General features: G+C 39.2%; 3 protein-coding genes and 1 long non-coding RNA gene across 6 annotated transcripts; 2 read left to right on the top strand and 2 right to left on the bottom strand.

Annotated features, from left to right (window-relative positions):
- Nucleotides 1-693: 693 nt before the first annotated feature.
- On the top strand, nt 694-11,174 carry LOC144524503 (septin-8-A-like). 2 transcript variants are annotated; one of them, XM_078260816.1, is made up of 10 exons: nt 694-760; nt 2,317-2,431; nt 2,564-2,759; nt 3,277-3,463; nt 3,552-3,713; nt 4,499-4,595; nt 4,718-4,886; nt 6,210-6,342; nt 6,461-6,651; nt 10,699-11,174. In XM_078260816.1, exons 1-10 carry the CDS (start codon nt 731-733, stop codon nt 10,751-10,753), a joined length of 1,335 nt encoding a protein of 444 aa, XP_078116942.1. In that variant the 5' UTR covers nt 694-730; the 3' UTR covers nt 10,754-11,174. The 2 variants fall into 2 exon arrangements, with proteins under 2 accessions (XP_078116942.1, XP_078116941.1); XM_078260815.1 differs by lacking the exon at nt 10,699-11,174 and adding an exon at nt 9,730-10,653.
- Nucleotides 5,468-13,022, bottom strand: LOC144524506 (uncharacterized). 2 transcript variants are annotated; one of them, XR_013502612.1, is made up of 4 exons: nt 12,884-13,022; nt 12,667-12,806; nt 7,246-7,305; nt 6,483-7,152 (listed from the first exon to the last, which is right to left on the bottom strand). It is a non-coding gene; the product is annotated as an uncharacterized LOC144524506 (long non-coding RNA). The 2 variants fall into 2 exon arrangements; XR_013502613.1 differs by lacking the exons at nt 6,483-7,152; nt 7,246-7,305 and adding an exon at nt 5,468-6,321.
- ccng1 (cyclin G1) lies at nt 12,118-16,453 on the top strand. Its single transcript, XM_078260817.1, has 6 exons — nt 12,118-12,335; nt 13,603-13,866; nt 13,967-14,220; nt 14,608-14,686; nt 14,954-15,064; nt 15,277-16,453. The coding sequence occupies exons 2-6, from the start codon at nt 13,603-13,605 to the stop codon at nt 15,466-15,468; spliced, it is 900 nt and encodes a 299-aa protein (XP_078116943.1). The 5' UTR covers nt 12,118-12,335; the 3' UTR covers nt 15,469-16,453.
- nudcd2 (NudC domain containing 2) lies at nt 15,563-19,615 on the bottom strand. Its single transcript, XM_078260818.1, has 4 exons — nt 19,193-19,615; nt 17,938-17,986; nt 17,688-17,839; nt 15,563-16,849 (listed from the first exon to the last, which is right to left on the bottom strand). The coding sequence occupies exons 1-4, from the start codon at nt 19,379-19,381 to the stop codon at nt 16,766-16,768; spliced, it is 474 nt and encodes a 157-aa protein (XP_078116944.1). The 5' UTR covers nt 19,382-19,615; the 3' UTR covers nt 15,563-16,765.
- Nucleotides 19,616-19,804: the final 189 nt, after the last annotated feature.

Raw genomic sequence — 19,804 nt, 5'->3', positions numbered from 1 at the left:
ATGTATAATAAACATAGAAAATGTGAAGCTACCCCACATTATCTTAAGTTTATAAAATTAGCCTTTTTTTACCTGCTGCATTAGTAAAAATGATCTGATAATATAACAGAACCTTCTGGCAGGAGCCATTATGCTACCTGATTATTATTATTATTGTTATTAATAGTTTTTAATACTTTAGGTATTGTTGTCAGTAGGCTTCTGCAGGTAGACTATAATTGTATATGTAAAATCTCGATCTTGAAAAGGAACTACCCATTGGTAAAATAAATGTAAAAGTAACTTTTCTTTTGAAATGTATGAGAGAAGATATATGAAATAGCATTTAAAGGGAGTAATATTGTACTAACCTACTTTTTTATACAATTGTTGCCGTATGAAATCCCCGGGACATGGACAAACTTGATAAAAGAAGAAAACTCTAAACTGGAAAAGGAGATAAACTGTTACAAAGTATCTACTATTTCTGTGGTACCTTCTCGTTTCCTTGGCATAAGCTAGTCTGTAGTTATCTGAATAATTTCTAAGTTATAAACAAAAAGTAGTTTGCACTAAACTCCTTCAGTTAGAATACTGACTGAAGGCTTTATTGAGCTGTTGTAGTGTCGCCCTCCAACACCGAGGGGGTGTTGCCTCCAAGTGGCCATATTGAAAGCAGTGCGAGTCTGTCCGTGTTTAATGTGGAGAGCTGCTGAAGACGGATAATTCCCGCACACAGCCACTTCTGACGATGGCGGCCAATGAGGTAGATGTTTTCGCAGTAAGTATGATGATCTGCTGTATGCGGGCCTGCAGTGACTCATGACTTGGTGTTGTCAGAGTAGAAATTAGAATCAAACTAGCACAGCATTCAGGTGTATGTGAGAGCAAGATGATGGTAATGAGGTGTGTAGAGAATGCTGTGGTCAATGCGGTGTTGAGAAAGCTTTAACGAATCGGGATAAAAACGGATTTTTCAGCTACGGTTGATTCAATAGAAACGATGCATCGTCGCCCCGTTTTGATGCGTGCTGTCCGTGGAGACGTGCAGAAAAAGCGCACTTCAGCATCATGAAGCAGCACACAACACTTTGTTTACCATGTCAACACTGTGACAGGTCCACACGGGTGCTGAATTGACAGGACAGCAGGCAGAGACTAAGTTAAGAGGATAAACATAAGTAGCAGCCTCCTCAAGTGGTAGCTACCTCAAGATTGCTCAGCGAAAAATTAAATATGTATTAGCCAAACGTGTAATTCGTGGCAATGTGTTAAAGCCATCATAGCTAACAGTACGGGCCTGGTATTTAGCCTGGTATTTAGCCAGGTTGCATTGCAAATGATGGGAGACTTTAAGTTGTGTGTGTGTGTGTGTGTGTGTGTGTGTGTGTGTGTGTGTGTGTGTGTGTGTGTGTGTGTGTGTGTGTGTGTGTGTGTGTGTGTTATGGGTACCAGGGCAGCCAGCAGCTTGGATATCCTCCCACCCTGAGAAACAACACTGAGATAAAGAGCTCTTTGTGTGTGTGTGTGTGTGTGTGTGTGTGAGAGAGAGAGAGAAGGACAGAAGCGGATGATTGTTAAATTGAACACATCCTGATCCTCATGTTGAGCCTTTTGCAAGATGCCAGTATCCCAGGGTGTATCTGGTATAGGAGAGATGAACCGTCTCCCAGCTTATACAGCCAGGGCAAAATACATTGTTTTATTATGTTCACATTGAAATGACTTAATGCATTTTCAGTGTTGTAATGAACATGGAACAGTTTTGTGGTCCTAGTTTCTCAAAATGTGTGCTTTTTTCTGTTTGAGTCTGATTATTGTAAATTAAGTATCTTGATGTTGTACAGTTGGTTGGGCAGAACAAGCAATTTGAAGAGGTAACTTTGGGCTCTGAAAAAATAGTGACTAATCGCTGATGAAAATACTTGTTTCAGCCCTAAATATAAGCATACTGATAATCACAAACCATTACTGTCAGCAGCAGGCTAAGGCCTTATACCAAAGCTTGTACAAACACAAGACACACAATGTAAAGTGTGACATCTGTGCTGTGCAACTCAAATGATGATTATTGTAGCTTTTTCAGATTTGCGAGTCTATAACTTTTTGGAATTTGGTTTGTGATATTGAGACTGAACCTTTTTATAGCTCGGACTATTCAGCGAGTTAAGTGGAAGAGAGAGATGACCTCATTTGCAAAGAATGCTTTTAAGCTTGAAAGCAGAATGATGAATCATTTTTGTGATTTAGTGATGTGAATATGATAAAATATTGCTGAAATGCAAGTCATTTATTTTAAATACATTCTTTGTCCTGCCTGTTTTCCAAAAACCTCAGCATGAAGAAAAGCGAAACCTGGAGCTCGGAGGTCATGTGGGGTTTGACAGTCTTCCAGATCAGTTGGTCAGTAAATCAGTTGCACAGGGATTCTGCTTCAACATCCTCTGTGTCGGTATGTCTGAACCCAGGAGGAGTTCATAATCCTGCTATGAACATGACTTGCATTCATTTGGAATTTTGTTTGCTTCACCTTGTCTTTCCCTCTCCCTGTTCACCACGTGTCATTTTCTCTCTCTTTTTTTAGGTGAGACAGGGATAGGCAAGTCAACATTAATGAACACTCTTTTCAATACAACGTTTGAAAATGAGGAAGCCAGCCACTATCAGAGTGAGGTACAGCTACGCCCACAAACCTATGATCTGCAGGAGAGCAATGTTAACCTCAAGCTGACCACTGTGCACACTGTAGGGTTCGGAGACCAAATCAACAAAGAGGAAAGGTAAAGATTCTTGTAGATGTTTGTTTGACTTTTGATCCTTTTTTTTAAAGGATCAGAAATGGACGAAACTGTCCTGCACAAAGGAAGACAATTTGGAAAAACTTAACTTGTAACAGAAATTTTAAGTGCAGTTTTGACATTTATCCTGGTTAGATCAGCATCAGCTATTAATCATGTCCCGCTTTTGCTCTGCAGCCAACACACTTACACTGTATGGAATAGAGAAAGAGATCTGGCCTGTTTCTAGCATGTGAATTGGGAGGGAAGAAAGGGGATATGGGAATGACTGGTAGAACTAATGCAATCTCAATAGACATTTGAGTGCTCCAACAGCAGGGAATAAAAAAAAAAAAAAGTGGGCATTCTTGGCTGCAAGACTGTAGTTGCAGAGTTTGTAACTAGGATACTAACATGTCTCTCAGTCATCAAGGAAAGCGATGTAAAGTTTATTGTTCATACATTTAAAGATAAAATAATGATGCTCATGTTTTATGCCTTGTGCTTTCTTTTTGTGCAGCTATAAACCCATCCTTGAGTATATTGATGCCCAGTTTGAAAGGTTTCTTGAGGAGGAGCTAAAAATAAAACGTTCCTTGTTTAACTGCCATGACACAAGAATCCATATCTGCCTGTATTTCATCGCTCCCACCGGACACTCCCTGAAGTCCCTTGATCTGGTTACAATGAAGAAACTGGACAGCAAGGTGAACACAGAATGTTGCATGGTGTATTTCAGCAGTTAATGTTACTTGTTTCTCAGTCTGTCACTCATATTGTTATTTTTCCATGCAGGTGAACATCATCCCCATTATTGCAAAGGCAGACACGGTATCCAAGAGCGAATTGGACAAATTAAAGATCAAGATTATGAGTGAGCTGGTCAGTAATGGAGTTCAGATTTATCAGTTCCCTACAGAGGATGAAGCTGTTGCAGAGATCAACACCTCCATGAATGTGAGTCCTAGAAACCCACAGACACACATAATACATAATACAATACTGTATGTATTTTACAAGGTAATATACATTCTAAAATTCTCCACCACTGTATTCTTAAGCCAACACCCATCTTTGGGTATTGTAGCACTTATTGGGCCAAATTTCCTTAGTCTGGTTTTAGAAATTTAAATATAATAGAAATACTAGTAATATCTACTACATTACTAGTAAGGAGTAGTAGTTCATTCTGATTATCATACTACTGAAATTTAGTAGAAAGAGCTGAAGTTGCACAATACAAGCCACAATTTGAATTAGAGCTGGGCAATATATCGATATCGTGATATGAGACTAGATATCGTCTTAGATTTTGCATATCGTAATATCGTAATATGGCATAAGTGTTGCCTTTTCCTGGTTTTAAAGGCTGCATTACAGTAAAGTGATGTCATTTTCTTAACTGACCAGACTGTTGTAACTGTTCTATTATTTGCCTTTACCCACTTAGTCATTATATCCACATTACTGATGATTATTTATCAAAAATCTCATTGTGTAAATATTTTGTGAAAGCACAAATAGTCAACACTACAATAGCGTTGCGGTATCGATATCAAGGTATTTGTTCAAAAATATCGTGATATTTGATTTTCTCCATATCGCCCAGCTCCAATTTGAATCCGTAGTAGACATACAGTATATTTAGAAGCATGTCGTAATAGCAGAATGAGATCCTGGATATGGCAACAGTAGAATAATATTTAACCATATTGTAACAATATATGTATTGTATGTTACAGACTCATCTTCCCTTTGCTGTTATTGGAAGTGTAGAAGAAATTAAAGTGGGAAATAAGATGGTGAAAGCAAGGCTGTACCCCTGGGGATCAGTACAGGGTGAGTCCATTGTATCCTGCTGCCAAACTATTTTTAGTTTTCAGTTGAGATATAAACATGATACGATTCTTTTTTATTTATTTTTTTCTGATAATGAAATGATCATGTTTCTTTTCTTTCAGTGGAGAATGAAAACCACTGTGATTTTGTGAAGCTGAGGGAGATGCTACTGCGTGTGAACATGGAGGATCTCCGAGAGCAAACGCACACCCGACACTATGAGCTCTACCGTCGCTGCAAGCTAGAAGAGATGGGCTTCAAGGACACAGGCCTGGACAGCCACTCGTTCAGGTGAAATTAGGGATAGCAGTGATGTAATGCATCTGGGCAACTCACTTCAGTGGAACTGCCAAAAATAAACTTGCTCTCTTATGATGTACAGTAAAAACGGTGCTGATGAATGACTTAATTGATAAACAGCACATTAAAATGTAGGTATTTATGATTTGGGATAGGATGAGCTTTTCTCCTTTTACCAACCAATTGAAGCTCAAAGGTAAAGTGTAAAGCTTGATGTGTCTATTTAGACTCTAGTTTAATTATTTAACTAACAGTATAATTAATTGATACACTTGGTTATTTGACTGATCTGAATCTTTTAGTGCCTTCATAAATTCCTCTAGAGATTAGCCACTCCCATCCCCCTACAGGTTGTCTCAGTGGAACTACAGAACTAGAGCTGTATTTCCACTGAGACAACATGTAGGGGGACCGAAGAGTGAAAAGTTACATAGTATGCCTTTTTAATATTGGGGAGAAACTACAGTGACTCTAGTTCCTGTGTTCATGAAATGACACACTATATGTTAGTTATACCTCAGATTGAGTTTAGGTTAGGTTGAAGCGGCTATTTATAAATAAAGTTCTTAGAGACGACTAGCTAATTTCAAACTAGTGATTCACTATACAGGTTGCATCAAAATGTCTATATCAGGAAACATTTGTAGTGCTGTCCAATCAAAACCAATCAACTGTGTAAACAGGAATTCATCGCAAACCGTTAAATAACCTCCAGATATAACACTTTTTGGGACCAAATGATATATATTAAACCCGATTGACACTCCTTTGTAAATGTAGTTATGACTTTATTTTATTTACATGTGCATAAATATGTGTTTCAGAGTTAATAGTATTCACATATATTTAGAGTGAGTGGGAAATATCGATTATGCAACCTAATGACCTTATTTGGTAATTTAATCTGTTATTGGCATAATGTTTTGTAATTTGAGGTATACTGTTTTTATTTTTGTGACTTAAAATAATCCAAGTTTACATCATTATTAAACAGCATTTTGATCAAGTGTCAGGTCAGATGACGACTATATTACCTAGTTTGCTGTTCAATCTAAATGGTTCATATGTTAACATGCTAGTTTTATTGCTCCAGTTATGCCTGGCAGTTCCTGTTTGTAAATATCAAGTAACTGCTAAGCTCTAGTTTGTGTCGTGTGGTAAAACCCATTTTAAATTTGTGATGCATTAATCTCCACCCAGTGAACATTTATTTTACAACTAAGATACGGTTGAACTTATAAACAAATGCAGCAACCAGCTCCTGCTAATCCTGCATTAGACTGATTTTTTTACTCTTTTTACTCTGATCTTCAGCCTTCAGGAGACATACGAAGCCAAGAGGAAGGAGTTCCTTGTGGATCTGCAGCGCAAAGAGGACGAAATGAGACAGATGTTTGTCAACAAGGTGAAGGAGACAGAAGCAGAGCTGAAAGAAAAGGAAAAAGAGGTGAGGATTGACATGATCATTAAATAACTACTCACTAAAAATATACCATATTTGGTTTGTCTCAAATTGTGCCCTTTCCCATCATCATCATCATCATCATCATCATCATCCTCTCTAGCTTCACGAGAGGTTTGAGCAGCTCAAGAGGATGCACCAGGAAGAAAAGAAGAATCTGGAGGAGAAAAGACGAGAACTGGAGGAGGAGATGAATGCCTTCAATAGAAGAAGGGTTGCAGCTGAGACACTGATGGGACAGGCACTCCAAGGCTGCTCACAACAACCATTCAAAAAGGACAAGGACAAGAAGAAGTAAGTGGGTTTTTCTCTGTGTATTTGATTTGTATTGTTGTTCAAGTGGTCCCTTTCGTACACCATGGTTGTCAGAGAAAGTGGTAATGCCACTAAATACTTTAGTAATACCCCTAAAATCTTAAATGATGTTAAATGTCACCCGGGCATTATATTCACAAGCCATAGACACATACTCTCTAAGCCAGTCTATGTAGAGTTGATCGGCCAGAGGGGGGAGGCGTACAATGTGATTAATGAGATAGTGTTATTTTCCCAGAAGCCATGTTGACTCAGAAACGGATACATGGACAGTTTCAGACTGACACTGTGTGCCCAGACATAGTGGGAAGGGTCACAGCTTGCATGACACAGCCTGATGCTTATGTCTCTGCGGGCAGACCTGCCAGACTGTATCTCAGGCAGGGGCACTTCTGTTTACATCCCACTGGTTTCACCGATGCTTACGCCATGTGCAACGCAGATGATACACCGACATCCTACGTAGAGCTGTAATCATTTCTGCAGGTGGAAACATTGTATGTCAGTATCTTACATACAGTGGGGAGAACAAGTATTTGATACACTGCCGATTTTGCAGGTTTTCATACTTACAAAGCATGTAGAGGTCTGTAATTTTTATCAGAGGTACACTTCAACTGTGAGAGACGGAATCTAAAACAAAAATCCAGAAAATCACATTGTATGATTTTTAAATAATTGCATTTTATTGCATGACATAAGTATTTGATCACCTACCAACCAGTAAGAATTCCGGCTCTCACAGACCTGTTAGTTTTTCTTTTAAGAAGCTCTCCTGTTCTCCACTCATTACCTGTATTAACTGCACCTGTTTTGAACTTGTTACCTGTATAAAAGACACCTGTCCACACACTCAATCAAACAGACTCCAACCTCTCCACAATGGCCAAGACCAGAGAGCTGTGTAAGGACATCAGGGATACAATTTTAGACCTGCACAAGGCTGGGATGGGCTACAGGACAATAGGCAAGCAGCTCGGTGAGAAGGCAACAACTGTTAGCGCAATTATTAGAAAATGGAAGAAGTTCAAGATGACGTCAATCTCCCTCGGTCTGGGGCTCCATGCAAGATCTCACCTCGTGGGGCATCAATGATCATGAGGAAGATGAGGAATCGGCCCAGAACTACACGGCAGGACCTGGTCAATGACCTGAAGAGAGCTGGGACCACAGTCTCAAAGAAAACCATTAGTAACACACTATGCCATCATGGATTAAAATCCTGCAGCGCACGCAAGGTCCCCCTGCTCAAGCCAGCGCATGTCCAGGCCCGTCTGAAGTTTGCCAATGACCATCTGGATGATCCAGAGGAGGGATGGGAGAAGGTCATGTGGTCTGATGAGACAAAAATAGAGCTTTTTGGTCTAAACTCCACTCGCCGTGTTTGGAGGAAGAAGAAGGATGAGTACAACCCCAAGAACACCATCCCAACCGTGAATCATGGAGGTGGAAACATCATTCTTTGGGGACAGGACGACTGCACCATATTGAGGGGAGGATGGATGGGGCCATGTATCGCAAGATCTTGGCCAACAACCTCCTTCCCTCAGTAAGAGCAATGAAGATGGGTCGTGGCTGGGTCTTCCAGCATGATAACGACCCGAAACACACAGCCAGGGCAACTAAGGAGTGGCTCCGTAAGAAGCATCTCAAGGTCCTGGAGTGGCCTAGCCAGTCTCCAGACCTGAACCCAATAGAAAATCTTTGGAGGGAGCTGAAAGTCCGTATTGCCCAGCGACAGCCCCGAAACCTGAAGGATCTGGAGAAGGTCTGTATGGAGGAGTGGGCCAAAATCCCTGCTGCAGTGTGTGCAAACCTGGTCAAGAACTACAGGAAACGTATGATCTCTGTAATTGCAAACAAAGGTTTCTGTACCAAATATTAAGTTCTGCTTTTCTGATGTATCAAATACTTATGTCATCCAATAAAATGCAAATTAATTACTTAAAAATCATACAATGTGATTTTTCTGGATATTTGTTTTAGATTCCGTCACTCACAGTTGAAGAGTACCTGCGATATAAATTGCAGACTTTGTAAGTGGGAAAACCTGCAAAATCGGCAGTGTATCAAATACTTGTTCTCCCCACTGTATACGCTCAAAACATACATACCGCTTTAATGATTAGTGAAGTAAAAATGCATGTGAACAAAAAAGAGAGCCTTGTTCCTTCAAAGAGTTTTACTATTAATGGTAGTTTGTACTGGCTTTAATGCCCTACCATGTGGGGGAAAATGGGGAAAATGTTACCAAAGGTATTAAGCCAGTGTAATACCACACAGGGCCGATGATATGATTTCAACAGGTTTATACTGTAGGTTTTACCTCTAAAATACTGTAGCTGCTGATCCTTCTGGCTATGCTGTATAACACAGAAAAGGCAGTAAATACAATAATGTACACAAGGGTTTATAAGATAGTGCTTTAGATTTGTCATATAGAGGAAGATGAGGAACATACAAATAAAAAGCTTTCAGGTGTTGAAAATACATCTGGGTAACTTAAATGTTTAAGGCAAGGCTTTGTTCAGACTACCTGATTTGTTTTTCAAATTGCAAGTGATTCATTTATCTGCTTTGGTTAAAAAAAAGTGTGAGGGGGTTTTATTCCAGGACGCAAACCTGAGGTCCTCTTCTCTGTGTTACCACACAGCATTAGTGACAGAAAAAGTAAAATGTGTCTTGTTGGATATGACCTTAAAGAGAGTTTAAACTCTTGATTTGAGTGATCAGATTGACAAACCTCTCAACAAATTCAATCCAAAATCTGGCCTAAATCTCATTTGAAGACATTGGTTTTCATGATGTTTTTTTAAACAATCTGATTTAAATGTTAAAATGTAAAAAACAGGAGTTAGGCTGCCAGTATGACTCCAAACGTAGCTAAAAATGTAGTAGGCATACGGAAAGGATGTGGATGCTAAAATACTGTTAAGTTCCAACCCAAACACTGTTGCATTCCAATTTCATTCATTTATCCCTTTGATTTGTACCATTCATCAAATCCTTCATTCTTTTCTTTTCCCATATTCTGTCTAATTTCTTTTCCCCTTTCAGTTGATTTGTGGATCAAACATCCAGGGAAACCAGGAATGTGTCTGCCATCAGCATGGGAAAAAGAGACTGTCATATCTGACATTACTTACTGACACTGTATGTGTGGACAGTGTCACAGTGACTATGCACGTATGTCAGCCCGAACAATGTGACGGCTATAAGCCACTGTGTACTTATGGATCAAAAAGGTAGCTTTGCTCAGTGTATTTAATTTGTCCCTAATGCTGACTCTGCTAGACACACAATCCATGGACTGTTTTCCTAACATGTAGCTTGTGTTGTTTTATGGTCTTGCCATGAATGTGCGTTTCTGTCCTGTTGTAGAACGGGAGACTTTTAGTTACTGACTGAATTGAACTGATGGCTGTGAGTTATGTTATGTATTAACATACAATAACATACATACAATAATGTACATACAAATATTGTTGTTTTTTTTTTAAATTGTTGGTAGTTTGAGGTAAGATCATTTAATTGTCTAACACCATTCTATGCAAAGATATAAAGAAAAAAGTCTTGAAATGAGAAAATGTGTTGCCATAATTTATATTCAAATAAATAACCTAAATGGAAAACCGAACCGAGCATCAGTTCATCTGTTGGTCCACTGAACCCATTCCCTTTAAACTCTCTCAGTTCTCTGGGACTTCCATCACATCAGTCATTTGCGTGATCCAAAGCATTTCATATTTCACTCGTATTCCTCATGACGTACCAAAACATGGTTTTCTGATTTTCGGTGGTTAACAGTGTTTCTGTAAAATTATCCATTTAATTCAAGTTTCAGCTTTGATTGTGCCTTCCGTCAGTGGCAGCAAACATGGCAAATAACAAAATGCTCAATAAACTTAATTATCATTTGCACTAAACTTTAGTATTCCATATCTTGAGTTTTTTTTTTTAATGACCTTAATGAATATAGAGTCACTTGTTCAAATAAATGACATGGTTTTTCTTTCCTTTTCATAGCTTCTTTAGTCTTCCATCTGCGTGCTCCTTAACCTCAGGAAGGAATTTGAATTAGAAGACTTTCTACCCCATCAAAAGATCACAGACTAACAATCAAGTATATTATTTTTACAATGTGAAATAATTTTATAGAAATGCACTTAACATCCTTGGAAGTGATTCAGCCTGACGTCTTCCATGTCTACTAAACTCTAAGCAGCGCGCTGTAGCATGGTCTCTGCATGGCTCCTAACCTTCATTCCTAGAAGTATTAAAAGATTACCAAAATCTCTGTTTTTGTACTAAATGTGCTACCTTGATTTCATGTTATGCTTGTAGTTTTTGACTGACAATTTACACTGTGAAATATAAAGTGACATGATATTCCTGTAATGTTGTTTGGATTGTATATTATGATTTATACGCACTTTAAACCAGTCATAATACCAATACTATCTTTAATCATTATAAAAGGTGCCCTATCATGCTAACATGCCAGCCCTTATGTTGTCAAAAAGATCTAGTTAGAAGTATTTCATAGTGTGTGTGTATGTATGTATGTATGTATGTATGTATGTGTGTGTGTATGTATGTGTGTGTATGTATGTGTGTATATATATATATATATATATATATATATACACACACACACACACACACACACACACACACACACACACACACACACACATACTGTTGTTACATGAAAAAGCCTGGATGTATATATATTCAGGATTAAATCTCTTTTATGTCAGTAGATCTATATGGTGGGTCTTTGTGGGCCCTCTTGCAGATGTGTATATCCTGATGTAATAAAGACTTTATTGAAAACGTGCCTTGGTCTCCCCGTAATTGCACTTTTAGACAGTAAAGTCGACAGGAGACAGGTTGTGTCAAAAGCTGTGGCCTCAGCAGGTTCAGGGTCCTCCCAGACTGTTCTAGAAACCCGCCAGCAGGAAGACAAATGCTGTCTCCATTTAAAAAGAAGAGACCGCATAGTGGGATACCGCCTGGCCTAGGAAAAAAATCGTTATATAAAATTATAAGAAGTCTTATTCAGGTTTCCAGAAGATTCTCCAACGGCATTGCTGTTCTCTCCCCTCCCCTGCAATGTTGTACACCTTTTCTTGGCTTCTATTTTATTGTCAACGCTAGTAATTCACCTAATAATGCGTCAATTGTTCCGCTTTATTGTTGAAAGTAAAAATGATTTTAGTGTAAAAGTGTAATATAATTTTATTGACAACATAAAGAAAGAAACAGTAGGTCCCAATTTGCTGTCATGTCCCGCCTCCCAATCTGCGATTGGCTTCCAGCCAGACTTAATCGTGATTGGCTGCAAATATATCCAATTGAAATTTAGAACCAGGAATGTCATCCGTCGGTGACCAATGAAAGCTCACCGTGTTTGGGCATGGGCTTGGTTTTATGCCTGCATTAATTCCCAAACGGCCCTTTTTCACCATCGCCTTACGCTAAGGGTAGGGGGTGTGCATAGGCAGAAATTAACTTGTGCTTAAAACTTTCTTTAGTGAAAGTTTATACTTACACTTTTTTGTGTTTTACCTATCTTTCCATTCGCTTATTTAAAGCGTGTGGAGGCATTTTTTCAATCGCTTATTTTTCATTATATTAAGGGCAACGTAACTTCATCCAAGGTAAGTCAACTAACGTCAATCTTCCTTCTATATCATGTTAACTGACCATATGTTAAATTGAAAGTGGGGGTTGGGATTTAAAACATTAAAACATGTCGTTATGTGGACGTCCTTAGCTGAAAAGAGACTAAACTAACGCTATGAATATTGGAAAATGATGTTAGCGTTAGCGGTTGTAGCTAACGTTAAGGGTTAACGTTACGTCGTTAACGTCAGATTAGTTTATTTCCACTTCACCGTCAAGAAGCATAACGTTAAATTGATTTAATGCCCACAGTGTAATGTCTTTAAAGTTTTAGCCAGCGATGTACGGTTTAAACTGTTATCTTACTTGGGTTTGTTGTTGTCATCAGGCTCTGTGTTAGCTCTCCATTGGTGTGTACGGCAGGGACATGTCCAGACATGACTGCACGCTCGGCCTGGTCCTTTGATATTAAGCCTTATCATGTGCCCAGACTATCAAACATGTTTCTACAACGGAGAGAATCATACATTTTAATAAACTTAAAAATACTATTACAAATTGTGACACACTTTGTTTGACATACATGGCCCTGTTATGTGTCCATGTTGAAAGTTACCACCACTCCTTGCTTATTAGCTAGCTAGTCCAGTTCAGTCCAGTTCAATGACAGCTGTTAGGGGAAGGCTTGTTACTGGATAACGTAGAAATTTGACTCCCATGTCTCAGCTACTCCTGAGCAATACATATCCTTAACCAGATATATGTTCATATTAGTAAACCAAATTGTATACGCGGAAATGTGTAAAACCATTTTCTTATTAACCATTATATTTAATTTATAATTATTTTAGAACTTTTTACCCCCATTTTGGGTATGGTATAAATTACATTGTAAAGTTGACATTTGTGTAGAAGGAGATTTGACTGTATCATAATACACTAGATATCGTCTGGGATTTGGTTGTGGTAATAGTATGTAACCGCTGTCTTTTTCTGGGCTTAGTTCATAAATGCAAATTCGTAACTTATTTAAATGTTGTAGCAGAGTGAACAGTTAATGTCTTCTTTTACCAGGAAGAAGGATGTCTTAAAACATCCGTAGACGTGTATTAGACACCCAGTCTAGTTTCAGCTCTGTGTAGATATAAAGCCATACCTATATATATATATATACCTTAAAGTATCACACATTTTTATAGTCATACACACAATCTTGTCACATTGTCAGTACCGAGACTGGGAGTCAGTCTTTTAGTTAAATTTAGGCCGTATTAAATCAGCTCTATTTCTTCATCTGCATAGATGATCGACACAGTAACAGGACCCGGAGCACAGCCCTTTGCAGTTCAGCTAAAGGCCCTGACAGATCTGGAGGGCCGATACCAACCAAAGCTGAGCGGCTTGAGGCTCATCGAAAGCTCCCAGGACAATGGCCTCAGGATGACCACCAGACGGAGGGAGCTGGAGGTGAAGGACCTGCTCTCTCTGACCAGGTTCTTTGGTTTCAGCTCAGAGACCTTCTCACTGGCCATCAGCTTGTTAGATCGATTCCTCTCTGTAATGAAGGTTTGTAAATACATTGATGCCTGAAAAGTACATCTTGTTGGCTGTCTAAAAAATATTAAAGGTTGTTTTTATAATCTAATTTCCTTTCCCTGTCCTCCAGATTCAGCCAAAGCACCTGTCCTGCGTGGGCCTGTGCTGCTTCTACATTGCCGTGAAGTCCGCAGAAGAGGAGAAGAATGTGCCTCTAGCCAACGAACTGATCCGCATCAGTCAGAATCGCTTTACAGTGTCTGACATGATGAGGATGGAGAAGATCATCATGGAGAAGCTCTACTGGAAGGTGAAGGCCCCCACAGCCCTCCGCTTCCTCCGCCTCTTTCACAGCCACATCCAGGAGCAGCTCGACGCTGAGAGGTAAGGACGGTCACATCAACCTGCAGGGCTGAACCATGACTCAACAAGATTATATTTACTCTACTAAAATCTGTCTTCTCATATTTGGCTCTAAAGAGAATACTAGCCAAAAAAAAAAAGTTTTTAAAGCCAACAGGCACAGTCCTATATGAAGTCATGTAGCTCTTTAGACATATGACTGATTAGAAAACAAATATTCAAATCTGTTCAAAACATTAGTGATATTATGTTTTTAAGTTTTTTTTATATATATATATATTAGTGTCACTAAACTGACATGGGCAGATTGTCTAATCTAGTGAGCTGTGCTTTACATCCATCTTTTATATTTATATATGTGTGTATATGTGTTGCCATCTTGACACTAAAAGCATTTTCTTTTCACAGTAAGAAGATACTGAGCCTTGAGAGACTGGAGGCTCAGCTGAAAGCCTGTCACTGCTCATTTGTCTTCTCCAAAATAAAGGTAGGCCAAAATAACCTGTCTGCAAACATTTTAAAGGTGGCCTATTTCCAGTTGGAACTATATTGTATTAGATGTCAAAGTGGCATCTAGCAGTTCCACTTTGCTAGCCATTTGATTGAAACTCAAAACGCTTTTATGTTTGTAGTGGTAGTCCATCTGTGTTGAGCGTATTCATTTTTAAAATATGTTTTCTATGCCAGCTTTCTTAGAAAAACACATTTACTGTGTTTGCAGTTTTTTTGTGTTAAGACTCTTGTTTCTCTGCAGCCATCCCTGCTCGCCATGGCTCTCCTGTGTTATGAGGCCCAGGAACAACATGACCCTGAGTACATTGACAAAATACCAGAGGCCCTAAAAAGTCTGCAGCAGCAGCTGAATGTAAGCACCAACTGTTGCAATCGTAAATGTGTTGTGCGTTTAACAACTCTGAAGTAATATTTTTGCTTTAAGTAGTTTTGGTGTAGCTTTGTCTGGTTAGAGCCCACAGATAAGATATCTTGATGTTTGGCTTTGTGGAAATTGGTTACCATTACAATATGGAACAGGCCCTCGGGGTACATGATTGACAATTTTTGTTTTTCTCTGTGCAGATCAGAGACGGGGACCTAGTTTGTGTGCGGGAGTTGGTTGGAAAATGTCTGGCTGAATATGCCACCACCAGGTGCTCCAAGCCTAACAGCCAAAGGCTTCGCTGGGCTATTTCGGGAAGAACTGCACGTCAGCTGAAGCACAGCTACTACAAGATCACTCATCTTCCCACCATACCTGAGTCAGCTTGTTAAACCTGGGGGTACAAACGGGTGACCTTACATGCAGAGAAAAGTTACAACTGTCTCCAAATGATCTTTCTCTGGTTGGATGTAATTTTTGGGTGACTTGCAGTTTGGTCACCCATGTACAGCTCCAGTTATTTTCCTTACAGATCTTCATCGGTGATGATGGATTTCTTTAAGGAAAAGCTAAATGTTACGGCTTTTCTCAACTTTGTTTGCCATCATACATTGATCAAGCACCCTGTTATTTTTATCTGCCCTATGACAAGGAGTAATGCTTCGTCAGAAAGGTTTATCTGCTGCCATCCTGCTAAGTTTTACTTTCCTGGTTGAGGCGCTTGCACAAGTCTAGAGTATGTTCTCGTTAAAATCCGTACCACGGTGTTTGGTATTTCCTGGAACGGGTTGCTGGTTTTAAGCGAATAAGTATAGAACCACCTAGGTCCTCAGTCCACCATGTGGAAGAGGAGGGAGAAGGATTTTGTGAACAGCAAAAATGGAACCAAGAAATCGGGCCCAAAATCCTTAACTCCCACCCTAGGTTGCTTAACTGTCCTGAATGCACACTCCTACCCAAGGTGAAGATTTTTTGTTTTATTTTGATACGGCGAAGGGAGCTCTGGTTTTCTCCAGTGAAGTGAGGCTACTGACAAAACTGTCACGTATGGCTGATCATACAGTTTGAGCTGAAATGTCATCAGTGGTTACAGATGAGTTGTTTTCACCAATTCTTAATTTGTGTACACAGAGGGAAGTAACGCTTGTATTAATTGATTTCAGTTGTCAATTATGCAGAGAACACTAAAAAGGTTGTTGCAGTGGAAATGTGGATTGGAATTTGTATTGCATTTTCTTTGCCAGTTTCCCGGTCGGGTAGAAGTTTCTCTTAGTGACAGAAATAAAATGTGTTCTCAAATTCAAAATGGCAAATTGAATACACCATCTCGTTAACCTATGTACTTGTACCTTTCAATAAAACTTTATTGAAAAGTTACTGCTTGTGCATTCTTCTCATTATTTAAATGCATCACACATGCTTCTTCCAACCAAATAGAACAGTTTCCAACAACTGCTGTTCTGCCTGTATGAGCTTTGCAACTTGCCAAATCAGGCCTAAACAACCCAGATGAAAGGGCTGCTGTGAAAAGCGTCTTTGTCAAACAGTAAAGTCCTCCTGTATTAAAACGTACAGTATTTGAGTTCTAAAGGCAAATCTTTGACTTCTCATCACAGGGGCTCTGTCCGTCTGCATACCATGGATGTCCTCAGTAGTGTTCATTAGGCAGAGGGGACATCGTGACATTGCTCACTTCTGTAAACTGGAAAAGTCCGGACCACCACCAGCAAAATTCCCAGTGATCTCTGCACCGCTGAAGTCAAATCCAGGATTCTAGCAAAGAGGAGTGCAATGAATTTATAAGCAGGAGCCCTGTTGCCACCTATCAAGGCTAGCATACATCTAACAAATCCACACTTAATGTAATGATAATATCTGTGCTGCTCTGTGGATAAAATCACATCTGGTTTCTCCCAACACCTGGGAAGCATTGTTTGGTGTAAATGGATAAAGAACACATCTGCCATTGCTTTCCTTGTCTCAAAACATTAACAAAAGCACACCAGTTAAAGTAATTTTTGCAGCAAAGTGATGTTATCAAGTTTCAATTTGGCGGTACCACTTTCTAATAAGGCACACTATTAGCAGGTTATAAGCTGTAAATAATGGCTTTATTAATTGTTAATACATAATTTACTAATGCTTCATAGAACAGTTAAAAGCAATTAATAAAAACAACTTCCTCTTAGAACTGCCTCATTTGGACACTTATTTCTAGAAAAGGGCTGCAGACAATCTGGATCAAAATCCATGTACTTGCATCTTATAAAGGCAGACTTCATGGCTTATTAGAAAGTGAGAAATCCATGAGCATTTATTAATGGCTTACTAACATTTATAACTGCATTATTACAAAATAGAAACCAGCCAAAGAGATTTGTCACAACCTGGCAACAACAGCTGATCATTATTAAATATTTTATAAACCCATTTGTCACAACCTATAAGCCCACTATTAGGGGTGGCTTAGTAGAAAGCTGTATCTACCTGGCTAACAAAGTTACACTGATGTGGCCATGTGTAGAGGGAGACAGGTGTGCATCTGGTGACTTGTAATAATGTCTTGGCAACATACACCATGACCCTTCAGGTGGCACTTAATTAAACTAACCTCCCGCTGGAACCTCTCCAGTGTGAGCTTCCTCTGCATCTGGTCCTGGACCCAGGCATTCGCACAGTACTCCCCCTCCAGCAGGGAGGACCAGCAGTTCCCTGCCTCTCTGTTAGTCTTCATCAGAATGATCCGGATGAGACACTTGTCCTCTAAGCAGGAAAAGAGGTAAACAGGAGTGAGATAAGAGTGACATTTGGACATTAAAGTCTAAGTTAGTGAGTGTGAAACATTCTAGCATGAAACCTACCTAGTGTCCACGTAGCCTCGTCAGACATGGTTGTGTCAAACAACTTTCCCTGACAGAATGTAAAAAGAATAGGTTGTGAGGTTCACTTAGCAGTCAGAATTGTCATGAGTAAATGATTTGGGAAAGTTGAACTCGAGTCCAACTTTGAGCATTCCCTCTCTTTTTTTCTCTTCCATGAATGTGTTTTTAAGTAATAAGGAGTTGTGCTCCACATTGTTAATCTGGTCAAGGACACTGAGTAGGTTTAGATGAAGAAAGGCCATTGAAATTCCTGTATTTATCCATCTTGAAATGGAATACAGCCAACATAAATGTTATTGATTACACCTGTGCTTTTCCCAGTAGTGGAAAGTAACTAAGTACATTTACTCGAGTACTGTAATAAAAAGTAGTAAGTAAAAAAAAAAGTATAACTTTTCCATACTTTACTTTTATTTTCAGATTCAAATACTGTACTTTTTACTACACTACATTTGATGAATTTGGTTATAAGTTACTTTGCAGGTTCATATTAATAATAAAAAATATAATCAACAAATAAATTATTATTTTAAAATTGGTTTAGGTTATAAAAGACTCTTGATTACAAGGGGGGAATTCACAAGGTACCCAGCAGTGTGTGAAGTAGTTAAGATGAGCCCAACCTTTACCACCTGCAGCATAAAAGTGATGTTACACATTTTGAATATGTATCAAGAATTATAATAATGAGATTCTGATTGGAGAGGCACCCAGTGCAAAAGCTCTGGTTGAGGAGTCCTCTTTTTATTTATTTATTTGATTTGAGCAGTAACGAGAGGCCACGTGCCCTCTTCCTTTTGTAGTTTGCGTGTTTTGTTTTTGTAAATTCAAGTTTCCACGCAATAAATAAAAATAAAATATATTTTACCAAATGCATCTACTTTTATTTCCTTTCCCCCTAGAGGGATGAGTCGTAGCCTGGTTGTAAAATGCTCAAAAACAAAAGAAATCAAGTACTCCCACATTCAGTGTATACTTTTTCTTCATTTACCGTTCTTTCTCTTAAGTTAAAATTAAATTGTTTTTTTAATTGTTTTTAGGGGCTTTTCCGCCTTCGGACAGCTAAGTGAGAAAAGGGAGAGAGGGATTAAGACATGCAGGAATTCGTCACAAGTCGGACTCGAACCCTAAACCTCTGCGTTTAGGCATAAATCTCCTCTATGTATATATGCGCCTGCTCTACCAACTGAGCCAACCCGGCCACTAGTTAATATTAAGTTAATTGAGAGTTTACCTTGAAAATTTCCTTCCCTTTGACAAGCAGCTCAATGACTCTGGATCCCAAATGGCACTTGACCTCTTTACCAGACGTCCCATGAGGCACATTGACTTCGATAAAAACCTCCTCCATGGTCTGGTACCAGGAGCCCCAGGGCGTCTTGCAGGGGACAACGCCGCTCCTCTCCTCGAAGTGCACCGACATGCTGCCGCTTCACACACGGCTGACAGATTGGCTAACGTCAGCTAACTAACTAACTTACACTGTATCTGGCTAACAGTTTGCTACGCGATTAATCGTTACCGCTCTTTACTTGATGACTGCTTCACAGAACTGTTGTCATAAACATCTCAAGTTAAAGTAGTTTCAGTCTTTGGTAGTTATGTTATTTCTCGCCATGTTGTTTTTGCCCCCTCACTCTCGAAACTTCTTCTTCGTCGCTCAGTATGGATAACAGTTCCGGTTGTGAACAACATTGTGGCATTAGCGCCATCTGCTGTCTGATAAAATAACTGCAGCAAGGAAAACAAATTCTTATGACTATGAGATATGTACATGTCAGACTTGTCAGTGCTTTATTGTCATTGATGGATACGTTGCATTGCCTTTAGTGTTTTAAATAATTTT

This window comes from Sander vitreus, chromosome 10 (assembly GCF_031162955.1).
Source record: "Sander vitreus isolate 19-12246 chromosome 10, sanVit1, whole genome shotgun sequence".
Classification (NCBI taxonomy): domain Eukaryota; kingdom Metazoa; phylum Chordata; class Actinopteri; order Perciformes; family Percidae; genus Sander; species Sander vitreus.
Note: the sequence above shows the minus strand (reverse complement) of the source record. Positions and strands in the feature narration are given on the sequence as shown.

What these genes read in the sequence shown, in the direction of transcription:
- LOC144524503 (XM_078260816.1), top strand. Translation starts at nt 731, where the DNA reads ATGGCGGCCAATGAGGTAGATGTTTTCGCA. An exon ending in ATGAGGTAGATGTTTTCGCA is followed by an intron (nt 761 to 2,316) that starts GTAAGTATGATG and finishes CAAAAACCTCAG; the next exon opens with CATGAAGAAAAGCGAAACCT. An exon ending in CTTCAACATCCTCTGTGTCG is followed by an intron (nt 2,432 to 2,563) that starts GTATGTCTGAAC and finishes CTCTTTTTTTAG; the next exon opens with GTGAGACAGGGATAGGCAAG.
- ccng1 (XM_078260817.1), top strand. Translation starts at nt 13,603, where the DNA reads ATGATCGACACAGTAACAGGACCCGGAGCACAGCCCTTTGCAGTTCAG. An exon ending in TTGTCTTCTCCAAAATAAAG is followed by an intron (nt 14,687 to 14,953) that starts GTAGGCCAAAAT and finishes GTTTCTCTGCAG; the next exon opens with CCATCCCTGCTCGCCATGGC. An exon ending in GTCTGCAGCAGCAGCTGAAT is followed by an intron (nt 15,065 to 15,276) that starts GTAAGCACCAAC and finishes TTCTCTGTGCAG; the next exon opens with ATCAGAGACGGGGACCTAGT.
- nudcd2 (XM_078260818.1), bottom strand. Translation starts at nt 19,381, where the DNA reads ATGTCGGTGCACTTCGAGGAGAGGAGCGGCGTTGTCCCCTGCAAGACG. An exon ending in CGAGGCTACGTGGACACTAG is followed by an intron (nt 17,840 to 17,937) that starts GTAGGTTTCATG and finishes TTTCCTGCTTAG; the next exon opens with AGGACAAGTGTCTCATCCGG. An exon ending in TGGAGAGGTTCCAGCGGGAG is followed by an intron (nt 16,850 to 17,687) that starts GTTAGTTTAATT and finishes CCTCTTTGCTAG; the next exon opens with AATCCTGGATTTGACTTCAG.